The following is a 21129-nucleotide window of genomic DNA, read 5'->3' on the forward strand; positions in this document are numbered from 1 at the left end:
AAATTTTAATCTACCAGTGGTGAAGGTGCAGGTCTTTAATCACGTGACTCGGTGTCCTTGTTTGTTGTTGGTCTCCGCTCTCCGCAGCGCGGCCGTTGCTGGGGGCGTGGCCATCACACCCGGCGTCGAAACGGAGACGCTGGCTGGCTACGTCCGACTCGTGAACCTTTCATATGAACCGATTCTTTTCAATAACTCAATCGAAATGATTCCCGGTTGATACAGATCAAAACCTTTTTAATAATCTACGTGATTTTTCAAAATTTATCCTCGAGTATATCATAAAACTGCAGACTGCAACACATAAAAACATATTTTTATTCATTTTCGGAGCTGGTTTCTTTTATCAGTGGTGCATCGCGACCCCGTTCGTGAGTAGACGCCGTGGACATCAGACTCGATCGCAAAATCCAACGTTATCCAATGAAACAGACGAGATAATGACTTCTGAATCAATGAACCGTTGCTCGATTTACTGAATCAGTCAGTCTGGAAGAACCGGCTCTGTGAACCGAACTGAACGTCTCATCATTAGACGCTGCCAGTCGCCCGCAGTTTCACATCCACGACGCGGCGCCGTGAACACCGGCCGGCAGGGTGTGAGAGCAGAAACTGTGGCGGACAGAACAGACTGCTGGTTCAACGTTTTTCAACAACAGCCCGGCCCACTCTCTTTTACTGAAGCTGGATTTTCCACAACGGCTAATTTCACTGGTGCAGGTTTGAAAACTTTCCCGGCGTGTGTGTTGAGGTGAGTGACTTCTCTGTCTGCTCCGCTCCTCTGACGAGCTGTGCTCAGGTGCTCTCACGGTAGGCTAGCTCCGTGAAGTAGCATCTTCTCATATTACTGCTAAAGTGTCCTAAAACTCTTCGAGGCTGATGCTGTATGCCGAGTGTTGAACGTGGTCGGCTAACGTGATGCAGAAGCGCGGTTGTAGGTAATGAAATGAAGCCGTTCACTCAAACGCCACTGAAAGCTGCTTGGTGGCTGACAAGTGGCAGCCATGGGAACTGTGGTACTCGTGTTTACCTTTCTCCTTGTTTGTGTTTTTTGCCTTTCATTCATGTTCAGTCAGTTGTTACAGAATAATTTAAACATTTGTCCCCTGTCATTGTAACTTTACAAGCCTATTTTTACTCGTTTGTTTAGCTGAGTTGAATTTCAAACCGTATTGTTGGAAGATAAGATCGGTTGGTTAACGTTACCGTAACCCGTTAACGTCTGTATTTGAAATGTTAAAGGGTCAATATCTTACATTTTTTTCTTGTATTTTATTTGCTTCCCATTTAGATCCACTTCTAACGTTATTGGTATTTTTATGTACCGAAACCAGCACAGTTCATTTTTTACATGGCCATTTTCCGCCTCTCTTTGTCTCTTAATAACTAAACAGGCTGTTTTTGTTACTGTAACTTTAAGACTGCGGTATAATATATAAATATAAATATAAATGATCTGTTCTGTTTGGCTTCTGTCTCATTCAGACAGCAGCCAGGGCTGTAACACCCCTTATAACTTCAGTGTGAGTAGGCGGGGCTAAACTGCTGTAGACTGAAAAGGTGGATTTATATAAATGTATTGATTTTGAAATGGCAGAAATGATGCATTCAAAATTGGCTACTTTGCAGCTTAGTTTCCATTTCAGGGCAGAGGGATTAAGTGCTACATTTCGAAGCTTCAGCAGTTTTTATGTCGAATAAATGAAACACTTTCATAAAAAAGGTTGGAAAATGACCTTTTGCGTGATGTAGGCCCTTTAAATTTCCTTTGGTCTATAGGCCTATGTTGTCAGCAATTGTCTGAGCACGAATCAGAAATTTTAAAGGGTGGGCAAGATAACAATATTGATAAATTACAACACTGTTTGCTTTCCTGAGGATAGAGGTCAGTAAAGAATGCTGACCAATTACATGTTTCATTACAAAGAGAGCATAATCAGTTCTTTTTAATTGGATTTGGTGTAGCTCAGTATCTAAAGCACAATCAAAATCATTGCGCTCATTGTTTTGGACAGTGTATTTTAAATGCGGCACAGCTTGTGAATTCTGTCTGTTCCAGCATATCAAACCTCAGAAACGATTTCTTTAAGTATTGTGATACTGCATTTTGTCCGTCTCACCAACCTTTCAGATTGATCAAAGCATATCGTATGGCTAAACATATGACTGTTATGTGATTTTAATATGATTTTTTTCACCTCTCATATTAAATGTAGTTTTCCATTACATAGGGCTACTGATTTTTAAGCAAGGTCAGCTCATATATAATGTTTGGGTTTATGTGCCAGAAATAGTAATAAGTAATTTATACATGACCATTTCTCCAACATTTCATTTCTCCATTATGTTGCTGTATCTTTAAGACTGATGTATGTAAATGCTCTGTTCTGATTGGCTGCCCTTTATTGTGTCCCATTCTAAAAGCAGTGTGGGCTTAAGCACTCCTTATAACATCAGTATGAATAGCTGGGACTTAACAGCTGTAGACTGAATAGGAGGATGTATGTCAATGAGTTGGTTTTCATAACATCACGAAAAGACTAAATTCAAACTATCAGCCATCAAATGTCCAGATTTAAAAACCTCTGATATAAATTACATCACTGTAGACCCATCAGAACAAGTTCAGTGACTTTTCTTTGTTCTTAACATACTAAATGTAACTGTTGGAAAAGAATGGGCTTAGGACCAATACCAGCCAGTGCCACTGTTATATGGTCAGGAGAGTCATATGTTTTGAAACCTTCCGTTTTCTTAACACCTCTCTCTGAATGGGTTCAGTGGAATTTCAGCTAATCAGTGACATTATTACAGGAACCCCACATGTTATGGAGGCTGATATTCATTCTTTACTAGCGAATAGAGATGCAGTGCCTGGTGATATTCTTTTGATGAGTTTAAGAGGATTTTCTCTGAAGCTCAGCTCACTTGGACTCACTGTTCATCTGGCAAATCTCACTTTGATGTGAGTGATATTAAGAAAAAGGATTATATCAGATGCTATGGATTGCAGAATTAGATCATTGCTTGGTTACTCTAGTTTGCAAAAGGCCATGCATGACTCGCCTTTCAGATTCTTTGAATTATATTTTAAGCTAGAGCTCTTAGGGGCACATTTACTAGGAGAGGCGGTATTTACTGACTCTCTACCAACACTTTGCCTTGGTGCAGGTGGCCAGTTTAGTGCGCCATCTACTAAGAATGTCCATAGAAACAAACATGGGTGCGACTTCATAATTAACATGTGACCAGTGCAATACAACCATGTGTTCAACTCGCATGCTTTTTGTGTGAAAGCCTGTTTCTACCGTATATGAGGGAGAAAAGTTGTTTCAGGTTCAAACGTTGACTCATTAGGTGAAAATAATGATTTCCTCAATAATAGTGGTTACTACAACATTGTGTGTAATTATTCTGAGAAAATAAGACATTAGTTTATTAGAAATTTGAGCTATTGTTTTTCTTTCTGTTATGGAAGGAATACATTTTTGCCAGGAGTGATGAGCTAAACTTGTTCTGTTTGAAAACTGTGTGAAATTGTAAAATGCCTCATGAATTTCACTCAGGTTTTTTGGGAATTGTATAGTTTTAAATGTAACATCGTAGCTTTGTGCTGTACCTAAAACATATACACAAAATATTAGGAAATAGTCTTTTTAAAACTATTTGGCTTGTTTTTTTTTTATTTCCTTCATCAAATTAAGAATATTGTGCCATGCATTTGTAAGGTTTTTGACTCAAAAATAAGTAAATGTTTTAGAAGAGGTCTCTGCTTTCTCTCTGAACGCAAACAGTAGCAGCCGTGTCAGTGGAAAAAGTAACACAAGCTTTTCTCAGACGTCAAACAGTGCCCCGTCAGTATCTTCTACCAGTCTTGATAAATTGGAGTATGTGCTGTATTATAATAAACTCCTCCCAGTATCCTGCGCTTTTGAGAGGGAAACTACAAATACATATGCAGTGGAACAAAAGACCAGTGACCACCTCTTAGTCTCATTATAGGCGCTAAAGTGCCATAAGCAAGGAACAGTATGTAAAAGAAAAATAAGAAAAAAATCAATCGGAATGAATTTGCCTTTGAATCGGGTCAGTTTCTGTATTGCAGACTAACTGGAGCGTGCCAGAGAAGGAGACGAGGGCAAAACACAGGGCACTGTGTCCTGATTATCAGGAGAGATTTCACTTCCTCCTTCCTTGTGGCTGTATCCCATACAGCCTGTGTGGCCTGAGGAAAGGTCCAGAAGCTTGGGAGTATGCCGTTTTCTTTCCTTACTCAGTTTAGTGAAGATAGAGATTGAAGTTAGGTCTGTGTCCAGTGACAGTTTCTGAACCAACAGTCCACCCAGTGACCATAAAAGCATTTACATATCAAGACACCACTATTGCCTTGCATGAACATAGTTATTTAAAACACAGTTACTTTTAAACGTTGTTGGATTGATGTCCTACATTAATAGCACATTTATTCATATAGTCATACATCAAAATGTGTTCTGAAGTTCTAAGTGAAAACAGGTACATACCTGCTACAGAGAACATACCTCTGCACATTTTAATGCACCATTGCTGTTATAGGTTTTGCTGAATTTACCACACGAGAAAAAAGAGAGCATAAAATATGTCCAGTACAAAAGCTGTGGCACAGTTTATATTGTATGTTTTTATGCGCTGTCATTTCGCAATGATTAAGCTTTAACTTCCATTTCTCCTGTGTCTTTTGTTGTTATGGAAGCTTTCAAAATTGCCAGCTGAAAGTGTTGCTGTTATTTATGTCACAATTATTTATTTGGATGTTGTTCTTTTTATTGCTTTGCATGTAAAATAACACTTGCAGAAATAAAAGATAAAACAAAGGAAGAAATCAAGTTCTCCGCGCCACACGATTTAACTGTTTACCATGGGTTTTTTCCACATAGTAGCATGAATAAGAGGACTCTTAAAGGTGTAGCCCGATTTCCGACCTAATCTTTGTCTGCTGCGTGAGTAGTAGGGGCTGGAATCACTAGAGGCACTACATGATGAAATTGCAATACTAGAGCCACAACACAATTCTGTTCTATTTTAAAGACTCATGATATCCTGCAGTATGTCATACGCTTAGCATATCCCAGTTTATTACTTTTGACTTATTTTTATAAATGTAGCTTTTACTTTGTTCATCAGATTATAATTATTGTGAGCAAGTCTTTTATGTGGAAGGTTGTCCATTTTAAATGACTGTGCTCAAGTTTGGCAATATTCCTGTTGAAAATGGACCACTGATGTATCTTGTATATTTATAATGCTATTTTAAATAGAAATTAACAGCCTAATATTATCAATATTACTGATAGCCGTATTACTGATAATGATGGAGTACTTCAGTCAGTATCAGTACATGACCGCACAGTAATAAATGACTAAAGGGGGAAAAGGTTAGGTCTGTAAAGCATCTTCCTTGTTTGCATGGTTTCGTTTATCAGTGAAACCGTAACCGTAAACGGTCTAGACTTTGTCTTCTGTCATCTGTCATCTGAGGAAATTTGGTCAGAACGCAGTGTGATTTCACTGAACATACCTTGTTCGTAGAATGAGGAGGCAGTGCTGTTAGTACTTAGCAAGTCAAATTCAAAGTGACTGCTAGGTATTTCAAAGTCTGGTTGGAATGGCTTTGTTTGTGTATGTGTTGTACCTATTTGACATTTTCTTGGCAAGTGTGTTGCTTTTTTATTTTCTCTTTTCCCTGTTATATCACATGGACATACTCACCCACACTCAAACGGCCTTTTAGTTGTAGATGAAAGACATGTGGAGAGAAGACCCACTGAGGAAGACTGGACAAGGATATAATTGTCAGCATGTATTTTGTAACCTCAAATGCAAAATAAACTAATTATAGTCAGAGATGGCCACTGAAATATTAATCGTTTCTGTCTTAAAATCACAATTTGAAAGAGTGCATTGTCAAATCACAAGAGCTGCAATTTTAATTAAAGCCTATGTTATCAACAATGTTGTCCTTGGTCGTAATTGAACCTCATTAAATAGCTTGTGGACTGCCTGTAGATGAGTTGGACCAATCAAAAGCAACCAAATTCCCACATGATGTATACAGGACAACACACGCAGACAGTTTGACCGTGCCATCTCTAGTCATGATCCATTATGTTTGACCATAACGTGAAAGATATAGTCACAAATATCAATGCATTATGTCTTCATATATTCTGGTATGCATCTTAATATCAAACTTGCAATTTTGAGTATCCTTGTTTTATATTGTAATAGTAGTAATTATTGCAATATGACGTTTCTGTGATTGACGCTTCATTTACTTGTCTGATTACCTCGACTATCGAAAACCACCAGTGAACCTACCCATGCCTTCTGAGTTCATCCATGCATTCATTCATTTATTCATTCATTCATCATCTTAACCCACTTATCCTCCTGGTTGCAGGGGGTGCTGAAGCCTATCCCAGCAGTCATATGCTAGAAGCACCCTGGACAAGTCACCAGTCCGTCATAGCACATCTTCTGAGTTTGTAATTGTAATGTTGATGATGATAAAATAGCCGTAAATCTGAAAAGAAAAAAAAAGTTTTCCTTTCACAGCACCCTGCATGTACCCCTCTGCCATGAATGGATTCAAATAAATGGATTAAAATACATAAGCCAAAACTTTATCATAAAACAGTGTGTCAGACATCAGGCATTATATATATGTGTATATATATATATATATATATATATATATATATATACATACACACACACACACACACACACACACACACATATATGTGTGTGTGTGTATATATATATATATATATATATATATATATATACGTGTGTGTGTGTGTGTGTGTGTGTATATATATATATATACACACACACACACACACACACACACACACAGACGATATAACTTCAGGTAGTAACTTTATGTGTGTCAATTTAGAACCAGTATTTCCTGTATTCTGTATTTTAATGAATCAGTAATTTTCTTTGGTCATTATTGTCTCCCCTGTAGAGGAGAATGAGTGGTATGCACTGGTTTAAGTAGACCAGTGGAGGATATTTAAGGGCTCATTCCAGTTAAAGGAGGAGACTGCTTGGTAGTTGAGCCAATGTGCACTGGTGGAAAAAAATGTTGTTTTCCTGGAGTTGTAAATAGATTTTGTTTGTTTGTTTGTTAATTTGTTGTTTTCTAACTTTTTTGGACTTTTCCTCACCTTCACCGAATAAACACCCTTGCACTGAATGTGCTATTGTGGTTTTGCCATCATTTTTATTTTAACTCACAACCTTCGCGGAGCACATCTACCCTCACCTGCAAGCGAGGTGTGACAGATGGTGGCAGTTTTGGCAGTTTTCTATAGAAGAGCATTTCACACCAAACCACCCTGAATGACTCTGTGTACATCTCAACCGTTTAATTATTTAGATTTTTTTCTTTGAAAATCTGTTTTCCCCTTATAGTTCATTGTAAGTGTTTTATAAAGGCTTTCATTACCTGGATCAGGTAAGTTTGATTAGGGTTGGACCTGTGCAGAGTGGTAAAAATAAGCACTCAAATGAGCAATCAAAACGGTCTTTTTCTGCTTTCTTAGTTATTGTCCTTAAACACAATCCATTTTGTCCTGTTGTTCAAAAGACAAAATTCTTGTTTCTCTTGTATTCCTTGTTCTTGTTAACACGAGTGAGTTAGTTCAAATATCTGACATTATTTGTGTTGATAATGGCGTGATATGTACAGACACACACGCACACAGTCCATCTGGGTCTCACATAGTTATACTCATGTAGTTACATTCTTTCACAGGTTTATTATAGCAATAATCTGATATTTGATTCCTGAAGTCTTTTCTCTTGCTTTTAATGTGAAAGTGTAAGATGTTTTGAGGATGTTTGCAGGTTCTACATATGCAGATCACAGTATGCTTAATTTTCGACAAAATCTCTATTTTTTTTCCTACTAACTTTTTCTTTTGGAATGCTTGCTTTTCACAGTCCTGCCAAATCCTAAAGAATAAAATATTGTCCTCACATGAAATATGTTACATTAAAGAAGAATGATGTGTTTGGGTTTCCAATTCATTCAGACTTTAAGGTTAAGGCTTAACTGTAGTCATACTGCATTATATATGATATAATATTAAACTATGGTATACCTAGACACATACAGTACTACATTAGGACAGGAATTATTCGTGTAGCCTAATGTAATAAGACAGTCTGGTCAGTTTTTCTGTTCTGTTCTTTTGTACCCAATGTCCGTGTGCCATTATGTTTTAATAGCATGTGGAATTTGAAAGTCTGGCCAAAGTCAGGTCAGTTTCATTGAAGTCAGCATGGATTCCTCAGTTTGCCCCTTTCTTTGTGTCAGCTTTTTGCCTCTTTCCTCTCTGTCTCTCTGTCTCTCTGTCTCTCTGTCTCTCTCTCTCTCTCTCTCTCTCTCTCTCTCTCTCTCTCTCTCATGCATTATACCTACACCAGATTTAACCTAACCTCTCTCTGCTACATCTGTTAACAAATGACTGAATACCAAGGACAGTAGTTTTGCTTTGAATACCTCTTGACTTAAAACCAGTGGTGGTCAGTACCAAAGTAAATGTAATTCATTACTGTACTTAAGTAGATTTTTGTGTATCTGTACTTTACTGAAGTCTTTCCATTTTGGGCGACTTTTTACTTTCCCTCCACTACATTTCAAAGTCAGATATCTTACTTTTACTCCACTTTATGCTAAATCTGTTGTTCCTTTTGGCTTATGTGTGTATAAAAAAGCAACATTTCAGAAACTAAAGAAACGTGAAGTAAGAACATCAATCGAGGATCAGCACGCACTTTGTTTTGAGCTTGTTTTGACCTGTTGGACAAACCTACCCAGTGCAAGCGCACGGTTCAACGTCAGCGCAGCAGCGTAAAATTTTGGGAGTGTCTATTCCAACATAAATGATGGACCTAACCTAACTTTGTGTAAATACACCACAATATAGAAATATATTCATGTGCAGTTGTGACTGTCATGTGTCTTTTTTCTGAATATATACAAACACTTTCATTTTATAGTAAATTTGCTTTGGCTAGTTTATGTTTATGAACAGAGACCTAAAGATGTAATATAGTAAAGAAAACTCATCTGTGAACCTGTTAAAGCAAGTTTTTATTAAACTTAAACTTGTAGCTAAGTTGCAAATAATCTTAAACTGAAACTTGGCTTATTCACAAAAAGTTATTTCAAGGCCAGTTGGTTCTACCTAATGAACATTTTTTGCCTTCAGTGTTTTATGCTTATGATAGACATCAGTGTCAGACTAATTAATGACATTCTATTACAAGATTGATTTACCAAGAGTGACACTGAATATTTTCACCTAAAAATAGTTTATGAAGCAAAAGTCTTGTTACAAAAATGATAACAGGACATTAAAGTCATAATTTATCTTTTAGTACCTTTACTTTCGATACTTACATTTGAAGGCAAATACTTTTGTACTTTTACTCAACTGGATGTCTAAAGGGAGGAACTTCTACTTTTACCTTGAGTATCTCGACTTTAACTCAAGTACATGATTTGTGTATTTCATCCACCACTGCTTAAAACACACTGTAGAAGCCAATGGGCAGGTGCTATGATAGGTTTCTGTTCTTTTATTAAGTATAAGGAAATGTGTTGAGACTGTCTATGGTAATTTGTTGTATTACAAATAATTACAGAGGCAGCAGATACAGATTAAGCTAAAAAGTATTGACGTCTGAGTTGCCGGGATGGTGAAAACTCTGGGACCTGGCCTGTTTTCATTTTGAAACAGAAGTGTAGCATTGGATTTATGGCAGGTACATCGTAAAAGCTCCTATAACAACCCCTAAATCATTCTAATACCATCCAGGTGAGACAGAATTTGTGTGCAGATTGTGTTTGCGTGCCATATAATGTTGTATTGACTCTCAGAACTGTGAGAAAGACTGACAAAGCCTCAGCAAGTCCCTCATATTCTCACATACTTCTTGAGCAGTTCTTGGAATATCAGTGTAGGTTATCCTCTAGATCCTTGAGCTGAAAGCACAGCATATTTTCTTTTTCTTTTTTTTTTTGACAGATGATTTGAAGTGGTTTTCATTTAATTGTTTTGACTCTATAGCAGTGCTCAACCGTCTTATCTGAAGATATATTTAAGTATTTTTTCCGCTAAGCTTTATCCTAAATGTTGTACTAAAGAGGCACAGGTGCTTTCTTTCACTCTCAGTGTGTTAGATTTCTCCACCTGTGGTGTTGATATCTGTCTCAGTTGGCATCACCATGCAGTAATAATGAGATGGTTGGGTGATGGCGCGTGTGTTAGTGTGGATGGTCACGTGACTGGTCGAGTTACAGGTGTCAAGAGAATGTCACAAAGTAACAATACAAGTTAAAATAAAAGGAAATTGCATTGTTGGGCGATTCCATAATTGGATGCCATTTACCCTTAAACTCTTAAACCTAAGATTACACTCTTAAAAATGAAACTTTATTTTTAATTTTACTTTGATCATTAAATTATTAAATTAGTGATACACCAATCTAACAATACCAATACTGATTGATACGGATCAGCCAGACTTAATAGACCCACTATCACTTTTCTTAGATACACACACACACACACACACACACACACACACACACACACACACACACACACACACACCTATATATATCTGAGATCCTTGGAGATTCTTTGGCCACTATACCATCCCCTTCACAGTGCATTGGGTCAATATAGTTCTCTTCCTGGCATATTGTCATATAACATTTGCTGTATTCTGTAGTATTTCTCATTGTAAAGGTTGACTTGGGGAATTTGGCCTGTGTGTCACCTCATAGGTCTACCTCAGTGAAACAGGAAGTCATGGCTGACCGTTTGTTCCTAGTTGCTCAACTGAACTTTACATAAGCATAAAATATGAACATCAATATACTTAGTTAAATTTCACTCATTAGCATCTCCAGGGGTGTCAATGATTTTGACACACATAGACACTTTGTATTTCAGAAAAGGTTAGTATTTTGAATTAAAGACAAAAGGATGAGCTGTAAAGGCAAATGTTTTTACAGTCCAGTTGGCTCATGTTTACCAAAGATGCCAGTGTAGACAAAGTTTGCCTGCAGTCATAAAAAGAAACTGGATTGATATTGGATTGGATTGCGTTCAATCATAAATAAACTGTCAGTTTGATACCGGTAACCATATGGTTGGTGTTTCTCTAGAATATCTTATCTTATGTTTGGATCTTCAGGCTGAATGTCGAGTTTATGATTCCTGTAATTGTATTTATCCATCTCGTAGCTGGTCATCCACTTCTTCTTTTACCTTCAGCTCATCTAAGTATAATGGTCTTTTCCAAAGAATTGGTTCTATTCAAAACATGTCCAAAATAAGATTCAGTTTGATTGTCTTGTCTTTGAGTGAGTTGCTAGGCTTGATTTTTGCAAGGATCAATTCATGTGTTTTCTTTGCTGTTCACATTGCTATTTAAAGTCTTTGCCCAACTTCAAAACATCACCATTTTTTCCATCTTGCTTGTTTATTGTCCAACTTTCATTTCTTTGAAGAGTCACAGAGAAAATCATTGCATGGACCTTGGGTCTTCAAGCTCCAGTCTTCGCTTATAGAGCTATTTTTCTTTGTTCTGCTGAGTGCCAGTCTGTGTCGTATTTCTTGAATGCTGTGAACTTTGATTTTATTGTTTAGACCATATGTAAATACAGCTTTCCCCCTGTTTATTATTTTCATTATTTAATGATTTGTTTGCTTAGCCAGCTGGTACAGAACTCAATAATAATCTCAAATGAACAGAAATCTGTGTGTGTATTAATTTGTCCTGAACGCTGCGCGTAGTTGTATAAGCTTGCAGTTTGTATGAAGCATTATGTATCATCAAACACTCTGCGACACTTTACATAATGCGTTGTTCCTCTGGATTTGACTTCATAATGTTTTAGGCTTAATGGCACATTCAGGTGAGTTTCTATTGCATATGCTTTAGATGCTGGATGATTCTGCTTAGCATCCGTTTTGATGGGCTGTTTAAATTAGTACTTTGGTGTAATGTAAAGTGGCTGTATTGGTCAATAATGCTGGACGGTGTAATGCAACAAAAAAAGGATGAGTCTCATTTGAGGTGTTATTGCAGTGACTTTAGTTTTTTACGCAAATTATTCTGAGAATGTGAAAACTTGTGCGATTTGCATCCATGGTTGCGAGACTGTGGCAAAAATATGTCTCGTGGGTAAAACTTCACCCTTACAAGTAGTTAGAAAACATTGGACAAACTCAGCTGTGCTCTGCTTGGAATGAGAGCACTGACTTGGATAAAAATACAATGGACAAAATAAATCATGACGTTACATGTTGCTATCAGGACATTTTATCAGATGGTCAGTGATTATGGCTAGCCTGCTCAATTATGTGACGCAAATAATATTAGTTTTCGTTCTACCACTGGCAAGCTTGAAACTAATTCTCCTAACTGCATTTTTGTTTGTTTTGGCAACCATTTTAGTTACGCCGCGCTTCGCTGTCTGACAGTGAATCCGCACTGGGGATTTGGCCTAATTAAAGGGAATGCCAGATGACCCTATGAGTCAGCAAATAATATTGAAAGAGAGCAAAGTTGTAGTGTTGTATTAGATTCTTAATTGCAAATGCCGTTTGTCTGGAACTGGGCTTAAAGTAGACAAAACGTGTTTTGTGAGTTTTCTTTCCAGTGCGCCTATGACAAATTAAAGGCCTGCTGTCTGCTGTGGCCTTTTTGTTCTTTTGTGTACTATTTGCATTCTCTCTCTCTCTCTCTCTCTCTCTCTCTCTCTCTCTCTCTCTCTCTCTCTCTCTCTCTCTCTCTCTCTCTCTGTGTGTGTGCCCAGTTGAATGTCACATTATGTTTTAAGTGAATAGACGTTTGTCCTCGCTGTGTTTTCCTACCCAGCCTCCATCTTTGGTTCATGTGGCTAAGCTTTGTGTATGTGGCGTAGGCCGAGTTTAACTAACACTGTTTTTCTGCAGATGCATCTGGTTGAGCAGGGGTGTGTGTGTGTGTGTGTGTCTGTGTGTGTGCACATGATGGCTGTTCTGATTACTCAATCACACTGTATTACTTGGTTATGAAGCATTGATTCAAATCTTATCGTCCTGCTGAATCAGCAGGGATTAGTTGGCAGTTGTTATGATGATGCATGTTTTCAGTTCTCTGACTACTCTAGAAACAGAGCCTGATGGACACACCCACTCATATAGATTGTCTTTCACATAGCTTTTCTGTTCATTTAACATTACTTCATTAGAAAAAAATCTTTTAAATATCTCATTTAAATATGCGTTTGAAAGGCTCTACATGGGTTGTTATTGTTCAGATAAGTCCATTTGTGTTGTTTGTTGTCTAAACAAGGTCTCTTGGTTGATTCGTGAGACAGGGACAACTTTAGTACATGTATAATTCCAACCCCGGTCATGGCCTAGACTGAGCTGAGAGTGTGTTGTCTTTGCAGATGACTGTATGATGATCTGATGGAGCTGAACAGAGAAGAGGTGCCTCTTTATGTAAGTATCAGGAACTTCTTTACTCTCACTTCAATTCCATTTAAACTTAGGGCTTGATGGAAGGCTAATAAGATATATATATATATATATATATATATAAAAATGAAAACAGTGAAAATCAGTAAATAAATTCACGTGACTTCATTAATTTCACCATTCATGGATTTGTACAACTGTTTACTTATATATTTTCTGGATGTTTATTCTCTCATGCTCTCTCTTCTTCTCTCTCTGTGTCTCGCTCTCTCGCTCTCTAATGTGAAATTCTACCCTTTTCAGTCTTTTGTTTCTTTGTTCTCCTGGGATCTGTCCTTTCATTCCGTCTGCTTGCCAAATGACAGCACTCATTTATTTGAGGCTTTTACCTGTGTGTGTGTGTGTGTGTGTGTGTGTGTGTGTGTGTGTGTGTGTGTGTGTGTGTGTGTTATAAGGACAGAAAGGCAAATTTTGATGAATAATATAATTGTTGTTTCATAAATTAATGAAGTAGAAAAGTGATAGATGTATACTGACAGTACACCCTTGAAATTGCACTGGAACAGGCTAATATGTCACAATACCAGGTCTTTAATTTTGAAATAGTGCTGGGCAATATTTTGTCTGTACCAGTAGACTGTGATTTTGCTTTTCAGTTTTGTTTTGCAGTATATTGAACATATAATTATAATTACATCAATGATATAATGGCCATTATAAGTGGCGTCCCTGTTGCTAAGCAGGTTATTTTTAATCGTTTCATTTTATTTTGTGAACTATGCTCATGTTATCCATGATCTCACTGCCACTGAGTGTTTCAGATTGGTTTGAAAGAATGAAATCTAAGGCTGGCCTAAGTAATATGAGTAATCTAAGTAATTTGAAAACTCAAGTATCCATTTGTTACATTGGGGTTTGTTGCCTTGTTTGGAGTTTGGAGCTCTGTCTTTAATGTCAGAATTCTGAACACATGTGAAATAATAACAATTCAGAGTTAGAGGGTTCAGCAGTAGAGGCTTATTTATTTTAAATGAAACATTTTATGATAAATCTGAAGAAAACGGCACTTACATACTCACATATACGTCACATATTACGCTATAAAAGTCATGTCATACTCAGTTAAAGCTTAGCCACAGTTTCAGCCACAGCCATACTCCCCCTACAGTTTTATAGTGTCACCCTTCTTCTTTGAAAGAATGAAGCAAGTTAGTGAAAGATGTTAGAATGGTGATGTTTAAAGAGTGAGAAATAGCCAAATACATGTAAATTTAATAAAGCTTGGTTATATATGACTGATGAATGAATGACATTCAACTGAAGAAGCATCCTCAGTGACTAGCTTATCCACTGTGAAGCTGGGAGTTAGAGTCTAGCTAATCAGTTATGGTGATTTCTGTAATAAACAGACAGTTTTAAATCAACAAATTTAGTAAAAAACACTGTGCACTTGGTGAGTTATCTCATTTCTGAATGAGATTTATGTCTGCCTATCAATGTTGTTTCACTCGCGAGTGAACTAGCCTTGCATCTCTAAGTTAGCAGTCAAATATGAATTCAGTAAGTCAGCTAAAATAACTATGAATATATGTCACTAAACAATGATTTAAAAAGATTTATCTATTGAACTTCTGCATTGTTGCTGCCATCAAGGTAATGGAAAATCCAGTCAGATTTATCTGACATGTTACAGCACCTCTGTCTGTTGGCCTCTTTGGGATGTCCATTGCAAATATGGATGTTTAAATGTGTTACAGTTTGTTATAAATAAAAAAACTGGAATATTTTCATAAAAAAAATAATGAACATGCTTCAAATTATGGTTAATTAATAAATAGAAATATTGGTTTAATAGTAGTACTCAGGTCCTCGTTCAGAAGCACCAATGAGTATTTAAAGATTGCAAAATGCTGTGCAGGCCAGCCCTAACCAAATATATTAAAAAGTAAGTTTTCTTTCTGGAAATGCATAATGAGAGATTAAGATAGTCCAAAAATATCATCCACAGATGTATAAGCCTCCATACCTGTATCTAGAGAAGTGTTGAATAGATTAACAATAAGAAGAACCCTGATGAAACACATGCTAGGGTCAACAGGAATAGAAGCTGTCTAAAGTACAAAACTAGAAGTTTCTAGAAACTTAGTGGACAAGCCTGAACAGTTCTGCATGTCTTCTGGTTGGATGAGTCCAAAAACCCTTTGGGCACAGCAAGAGCACCAATGTTTGGTGTAGAGCTAACACAGTCTACCACCAGCAAAGCCCAATTCTTGCTGTAAAGAATGGTGGTGGCAGTGTCCTAGATTGGGGCTGTTGTTTTTAACTCTGGCCCTATACAATATGACATCTGGAAATGTGCTTTTAGCCTGGTTACCATTTACAGTACTCTGTAAGCTTCCATTTGTAATTTTAAGAGAAGAAAATAGAGCAAAATTGTCTGTTGTGGTTTCTTTTAACATTCAGTAGCAGCGCTCAGGAAGCACTCCTTCATCCCACAACACCCAGCTGTATTAACAGTTCATTGTACCAAAATAATACTATGGCACAGAAAAATATTTTTAGCTAACTTACTCAGCTAATAGTTGATAGTTGACTTTTTCAGCTCTTTGTAGAACGGAAAAGTTCAAGATGATGTCAGCAAAGTTGGTGTTGCCTGCTTTGTAGTGGTGGAACTTTTTACATGCTGCTTTTATTGTATAATTTGGCTGCCATGCCATTACAGCTGGATATGTTGTTCAGTAATACCCAGGCATTTAGGCTTGAACTAAAAGTTCTACATCAGATACCAGGTATGATGTGGAGAAACTTTTTAACATCTTTACCATGCTTCCACATCTCATTTACCTAATGGGTTTTAAAGAATCATGCATTGGAAGACTGTTTAGAGAACTGAAAGTGCTTTTTTTTGCATCAAAGAACCCTTTTATGTACTTTTAAGAGTCATATCAGGACTTATTCAGTTACATACTGTAAATGATAAATGTTTATGTATCTACATTTATAAAAGTGGTGAATATAGACATTGCAGACCCTTTCCATTGTGTTCTATATATTAGCTTAATAGGAGGCTTTCTTAAGCGATTTAAATTGATTGTTTGCTCAATCCTTGAAAACTCCCATCTGTAATCAGCCGATAGCTGAACAATAGAAAGCTTCAGTCCAGCTTTGTGGGCTCGGTGCAGAAGAACAGCAGTGGGCAAGGTGTCTGGTTGGTCTATTAGTCTGTGTGGAAGAATGTGTTATTGCAACTGGATATGTTCAGAGTTTATGGCAGACACGCGTAATGTCAACTCACAACTCATGGCTCAATAGACAAATAACCTCATTCACTGGAGTACTTTGTGTGTGTGAGGGTATGTGTGTGCATGTCAGTGTGAAAAATGGTCAGTCTATGCTGCTTTAAATGCTTTCAGGTGTCCTTGAGTTTTCAGTAGGTCAAGTGTTTCCTTCTTTTTTTCCCTTATGCATTAAGCCTGTGTGGTAAGGTTGAGCTGTTCTGTGTTCATTGAAGGGAAGGACTTGTTCTTTAGTTGGAGTATCTACCTGTTAAATTTGCATAGGTTAATGATTGCTGGATGGCTTACCTCATACATGTTGTGGGCCAACTGGTCTACATCCTTATGTGACTCAATTTTTGGCTGGGTATCATAATTAAAAGTTTATTTTTGCTGGAAGCCTCAGACTTTTGACTCCCATGTAGGACTGAATGATTTGAGGAGAGCATCTAATTTGCGATTTTTGTCTGTGCTTTAAATAGTGATTATTTTTAATTGTTATTTTGGCCAAGAGCACCAGCAGGTCACAATGAGAATAATAAGAGATGAGAGGTAGTCCAACAATAATCTACAGATCTACAAGCCTCTGTAGCTGTATCTAGAGTAGTGTTGCATAGTTCAACAATAACTCTAATGAAGCACATGCAAGGGTCACCAGGAAGAGAAGCTGTCAAAAGTACACCACTTGTCTGAGGTTTTCCAGAAATGTTCTGGACAAGCCTTGGATGAGTCCAAAAGCTCTTTGGGCACAACAAGAACACCCATGTTTGGTGAAGAGCTAACACAGCCTACCACCAACAAAGCCTGATTCTTGCTGTCAAGCGTGGTGGTGGCAGTGTCCTGGATTGGTGCTGTTGTTCTTACTCTGACCCTGGATGACATGACATGACACTGAAAGTATCATGACTTCTGAGCGATTGAGAAATGTCAGGTCATCAGTTTGGAAACTCAGGACAGGCAAAGAGTGAGCGTTTCAACAGGACCGTGATCCTAACTCGCCTAACATTAGAGAATGGCTTTGGAAGGTTCTATGTAATGGATTGTCAAGCCAGAGCCCTGACCTGAATCCTGTTGAGATTTCAGTGGCAAGAGCTGAAGAGGGCTTTTCACGCAAGACAACCTTAAAACCTCAGAGAAGAGTGGGAGAAAATCCCTCCAGAAAGGCGCCGTACTGATTTGGGGTACTGGTTATAAGAGGAAATGTGTGAAGTTGTTGCTGCTGGAAGTGATAATCATATGTTACTGAATATAAAGGGTTCAAGTATTTTTGCACAGTCTGGTTAAATATCACAGTGTAAAAACCTACTACAAATCACTTTTTATGTATTGGGACATCCTTGTTTAGGATATTCCTTCTATCATTAAGATTTCAAGTTCACGTTGAAAACTTCAAACCCTCCACAAATCAGGAGGCTGAACATCGGGCCATCCCATCTGTATAGGCTGGCTGATGCCAAAATGAATGGCCACGTTGAAGTGTAGTGATAACAGTATATGGAACAATCGATGGCTATGAGAAAAATCACCTATACATGAGGGGTTTGCATTCTGACTAATTTTGTTATTTGTGTGTACCTAAGAGTCAAGTATTTTATATTTAGTTACTGCAGAAATAAACAGTGCGAAAAAAAAACTGATCTTTTATTCTCTGTAGACGATGTGCCAACATGGTAGTTTGGCAGAGAAATAACAAAAAGTGAACAAAAATAAAAATGCAGTGCTTGAGCAGTTTGCTTAAAAAATACAGGATGTGATGAAAATCCTGGTTGGATAAGCTTTACAAGATGTTTTTTAAAAATTGTAAATTGTATCACCCGATTTTAGCGTTTTTGTGAAAATACCTACATTTTGAGAGCATTATTCATTTAAAATTGTATTTATTTTATATTGAGGTAAAATTTAAATGTAGGCATTCTGTGCTCCAATTTCTTTTTGTGTTTAACAGGATTTTTGCCAATGCTTAGTAAAGCTTACCTAGCAACAGTTGCTGCACAAGGAAGCAGACTGTGGACAGATGAGTTAAGGTTCACCTCACAGCAAAAAGAATAGATTTTTAGATTTAAATTTTTAAAATTTTGTTGTGCAGTGAACATTAACTGGTCTCATGGAGTTGCATTTGTTTCCTCAGGATCTATGCAACACTACTCTAGATACAGCTACAGAGGCTTATAGATCTCTTTGTAGATCAGAGGCTTGTAAAACATTTCATTTCTGGAGTTCTTCTTATCTCGTTATTATTCTCCTTGTGACCCTATGCTGGTGTTCTTGGCCAAAAAAAAAAAATAGATAATTGCAATTCAAATCACAGACTAAACCTCAATCAGATATTTTACTCAAGTTATTCAGGAGTCAAAAGTCTAAGCCTTCCAGCAAACTTTTAATTGTGCTTCCCTGCCAAAAATCGAGTCACATAAGGATGTAGACCGGTTGGCTCACAACTGTATGAGGTAAGCCATCCAGCACTCATTAAACTATGCAAATTTAATAGGTAGATAAAAATAGAGACATTTCAACTAAACAAGTCCTTCGCTACAATGAACACAGAGAACAGCTCAGCATTACCACACAGGCTTAAAGCATAAGGAAAAGGAAACACTAGACTTACTGCAAACTCAAGGACACCGGAAAGCATTTAATGTTGCACAGACTGACCATTAGCTTTGCCTAGATGAGTAACTCTGAACTAGTAATTTGTAACTAACAAACAACCTAGGACAATTTTATATTATATGTTGATCATTTCTTTGAAATTGCAATTCACATTCTATACAATCTATACATTATATATATATATATATATATATATATATATATATATATATATATATATTGTATTTGCAATGTTCCAGAGTAGTGGGAGACAATATTAGGGTTGGACTGGCTTGAAGATGCGACTAAACATACGAAAATGTAGAGTTGTTCGCCTTAAAAGAAATTTGAGTTGAGGTACTGCTGTAAAGCAGTCCACAGTGCACTGTGTAAATGTCTTTGACTGTGAATGCAGGAAGTGTTAAACAGTAGTCATGATAAGGGCAAATGGACTTTGCATGTAAGCATTTGGAGATTTGGACAGATAAGAATTTAAAAGTTCTAGTGCTTTTAAGTGCGTGAGATGGCTGATACAGAAGTCTAATGTCTTTTGGAGTCTTTTATTTCATTGAACCATCCATTATTTGCCTGGTGCTAGATTACAAACTGGTACAGTGCCTTTCCTGTTTCAATATTGGATAAATATCCCTTATGCCAGCAATCAGTCACTGTAGTGAGTCATACTTGCTCTGAGAAAAAGTTGTTTATAAATGCAATACTTAATGTACTTCAGAACAGGGTTTCCCAACCGCTTCACCACGGACCACAAGTGGGCTGCAAAGCACCCTTTGGTTGTCCTTAGGGCTGCAGATGGTGCTTCGTAATCAGAAATAATAAAAAAAATGTATTGACAATGTTTTATGTATTTTTATTGTCATCACATGTCAAACAATATTGTTATAATCCCTGCAACACCCGTACACAAAGGCAGCTTCATCACTTTTGTGCCCTTTTCCTCTAGAAACAAAACTGACACTCTCTAGATGTAACGCGGAGTGAGGAGGCGGACGCATATGCTGAGATAAGCGAGATTTATCAGGGGCAAATCCAGGGTCATAGTCAAAACGGTCCAGGTGCACATAGCCAACACGGATAGATAGGGGTTCAGACATGACACAAACCGGGGACTAAGAACAAACAGAGTTCAATGACAAACCAAAACAAAAAGGCACATGGAGTGGGAGGGGCCAATCGTGACAGTGACACGGGCACAGAATATATATATATATATATATATATATATATATATATATAAGAAGACTGATCTAACTGCACTTAACACCATGACTGTAAATTTAGCCTTGTTTCACAGATAGTATTTTTTTTTTAATACCAGCCAGTCTGTGTGATTCCTAGAAACAGTATGTCCTGAAGTGCACTGCGATCAAAGAAATTTAATGAGCCATTTTCTCTAATAAGGGACATTGATGGCAGCTCTGTTTCAGATTCTTAAGAAGATTATGCCTCAGTCCTACAATCTCAAAGATTTAATTTGGCTCTGGAAGGCAGCAGTTGCTCTTTTTCTGCTCTCACTTTACCTTGAGATTGTGCTGCTGAGTCATGTGGCTTATTCTTTGAACAACATGAAATCCAAATGTGAAAATCAATTTATTTTAAAATTAAAATTTTAAAAGTAGTTCTCAAAGTCAAACAGCACTTGTGAACAGCAAATCCTAAAATAATAGAAAGTTGTACTTGAATTTAGACAAATAAATTAACTTGAACCT

General features: G+C 37.2%; 1 protein-coding gene across 5 annotated transcripts in view; it reads left to right on the forward strand.

The window, feature by feature from the left end:
* The first annotated feature begins 560 nt into the window (after positions 1-560).
* The window catches only part of arhgef28a (Rho guanine nucleotide exchange factor (GEF) 28a), a 123971-nt gene continuing 103402 nt past the window's right edge, over positions 561-21129 (forward strand). For all 5 annotated transcript variants that reach the window (XM_017698641.2, XM_017698650.2, XM_017698668.2 and 2 more), the window contains exons 1-2: positions 561-751; positions 13511-13562. In XM_017698641.2, the coding sequence (XP_017554130.1) occupies positions 13530-13562 (33 nt within the window). In that variant the 5' untranslated portion in view covers positions 561-751; positions 13511-13529. The remainder of the gene's footprint in view (positions 752-13510; positions 13563-21129) is intronic.

This window comes from Pygocentrus nattereri, chromosome 23 (genome assembly GCF_015220715.1).
Source record: "Pygocentrus nattereri isolate fPygNat1 chromosome 23, fPygNat1.pri, whole genome shotgun sequence".
Taxonomy (NCBI): domain Eukaryota; kingdom Metazoa; phylum Chordata; class Actinopteri; order Characiformes; family Serrasalmidae; genus Pygocentrus; species Pygocentrus nattereri.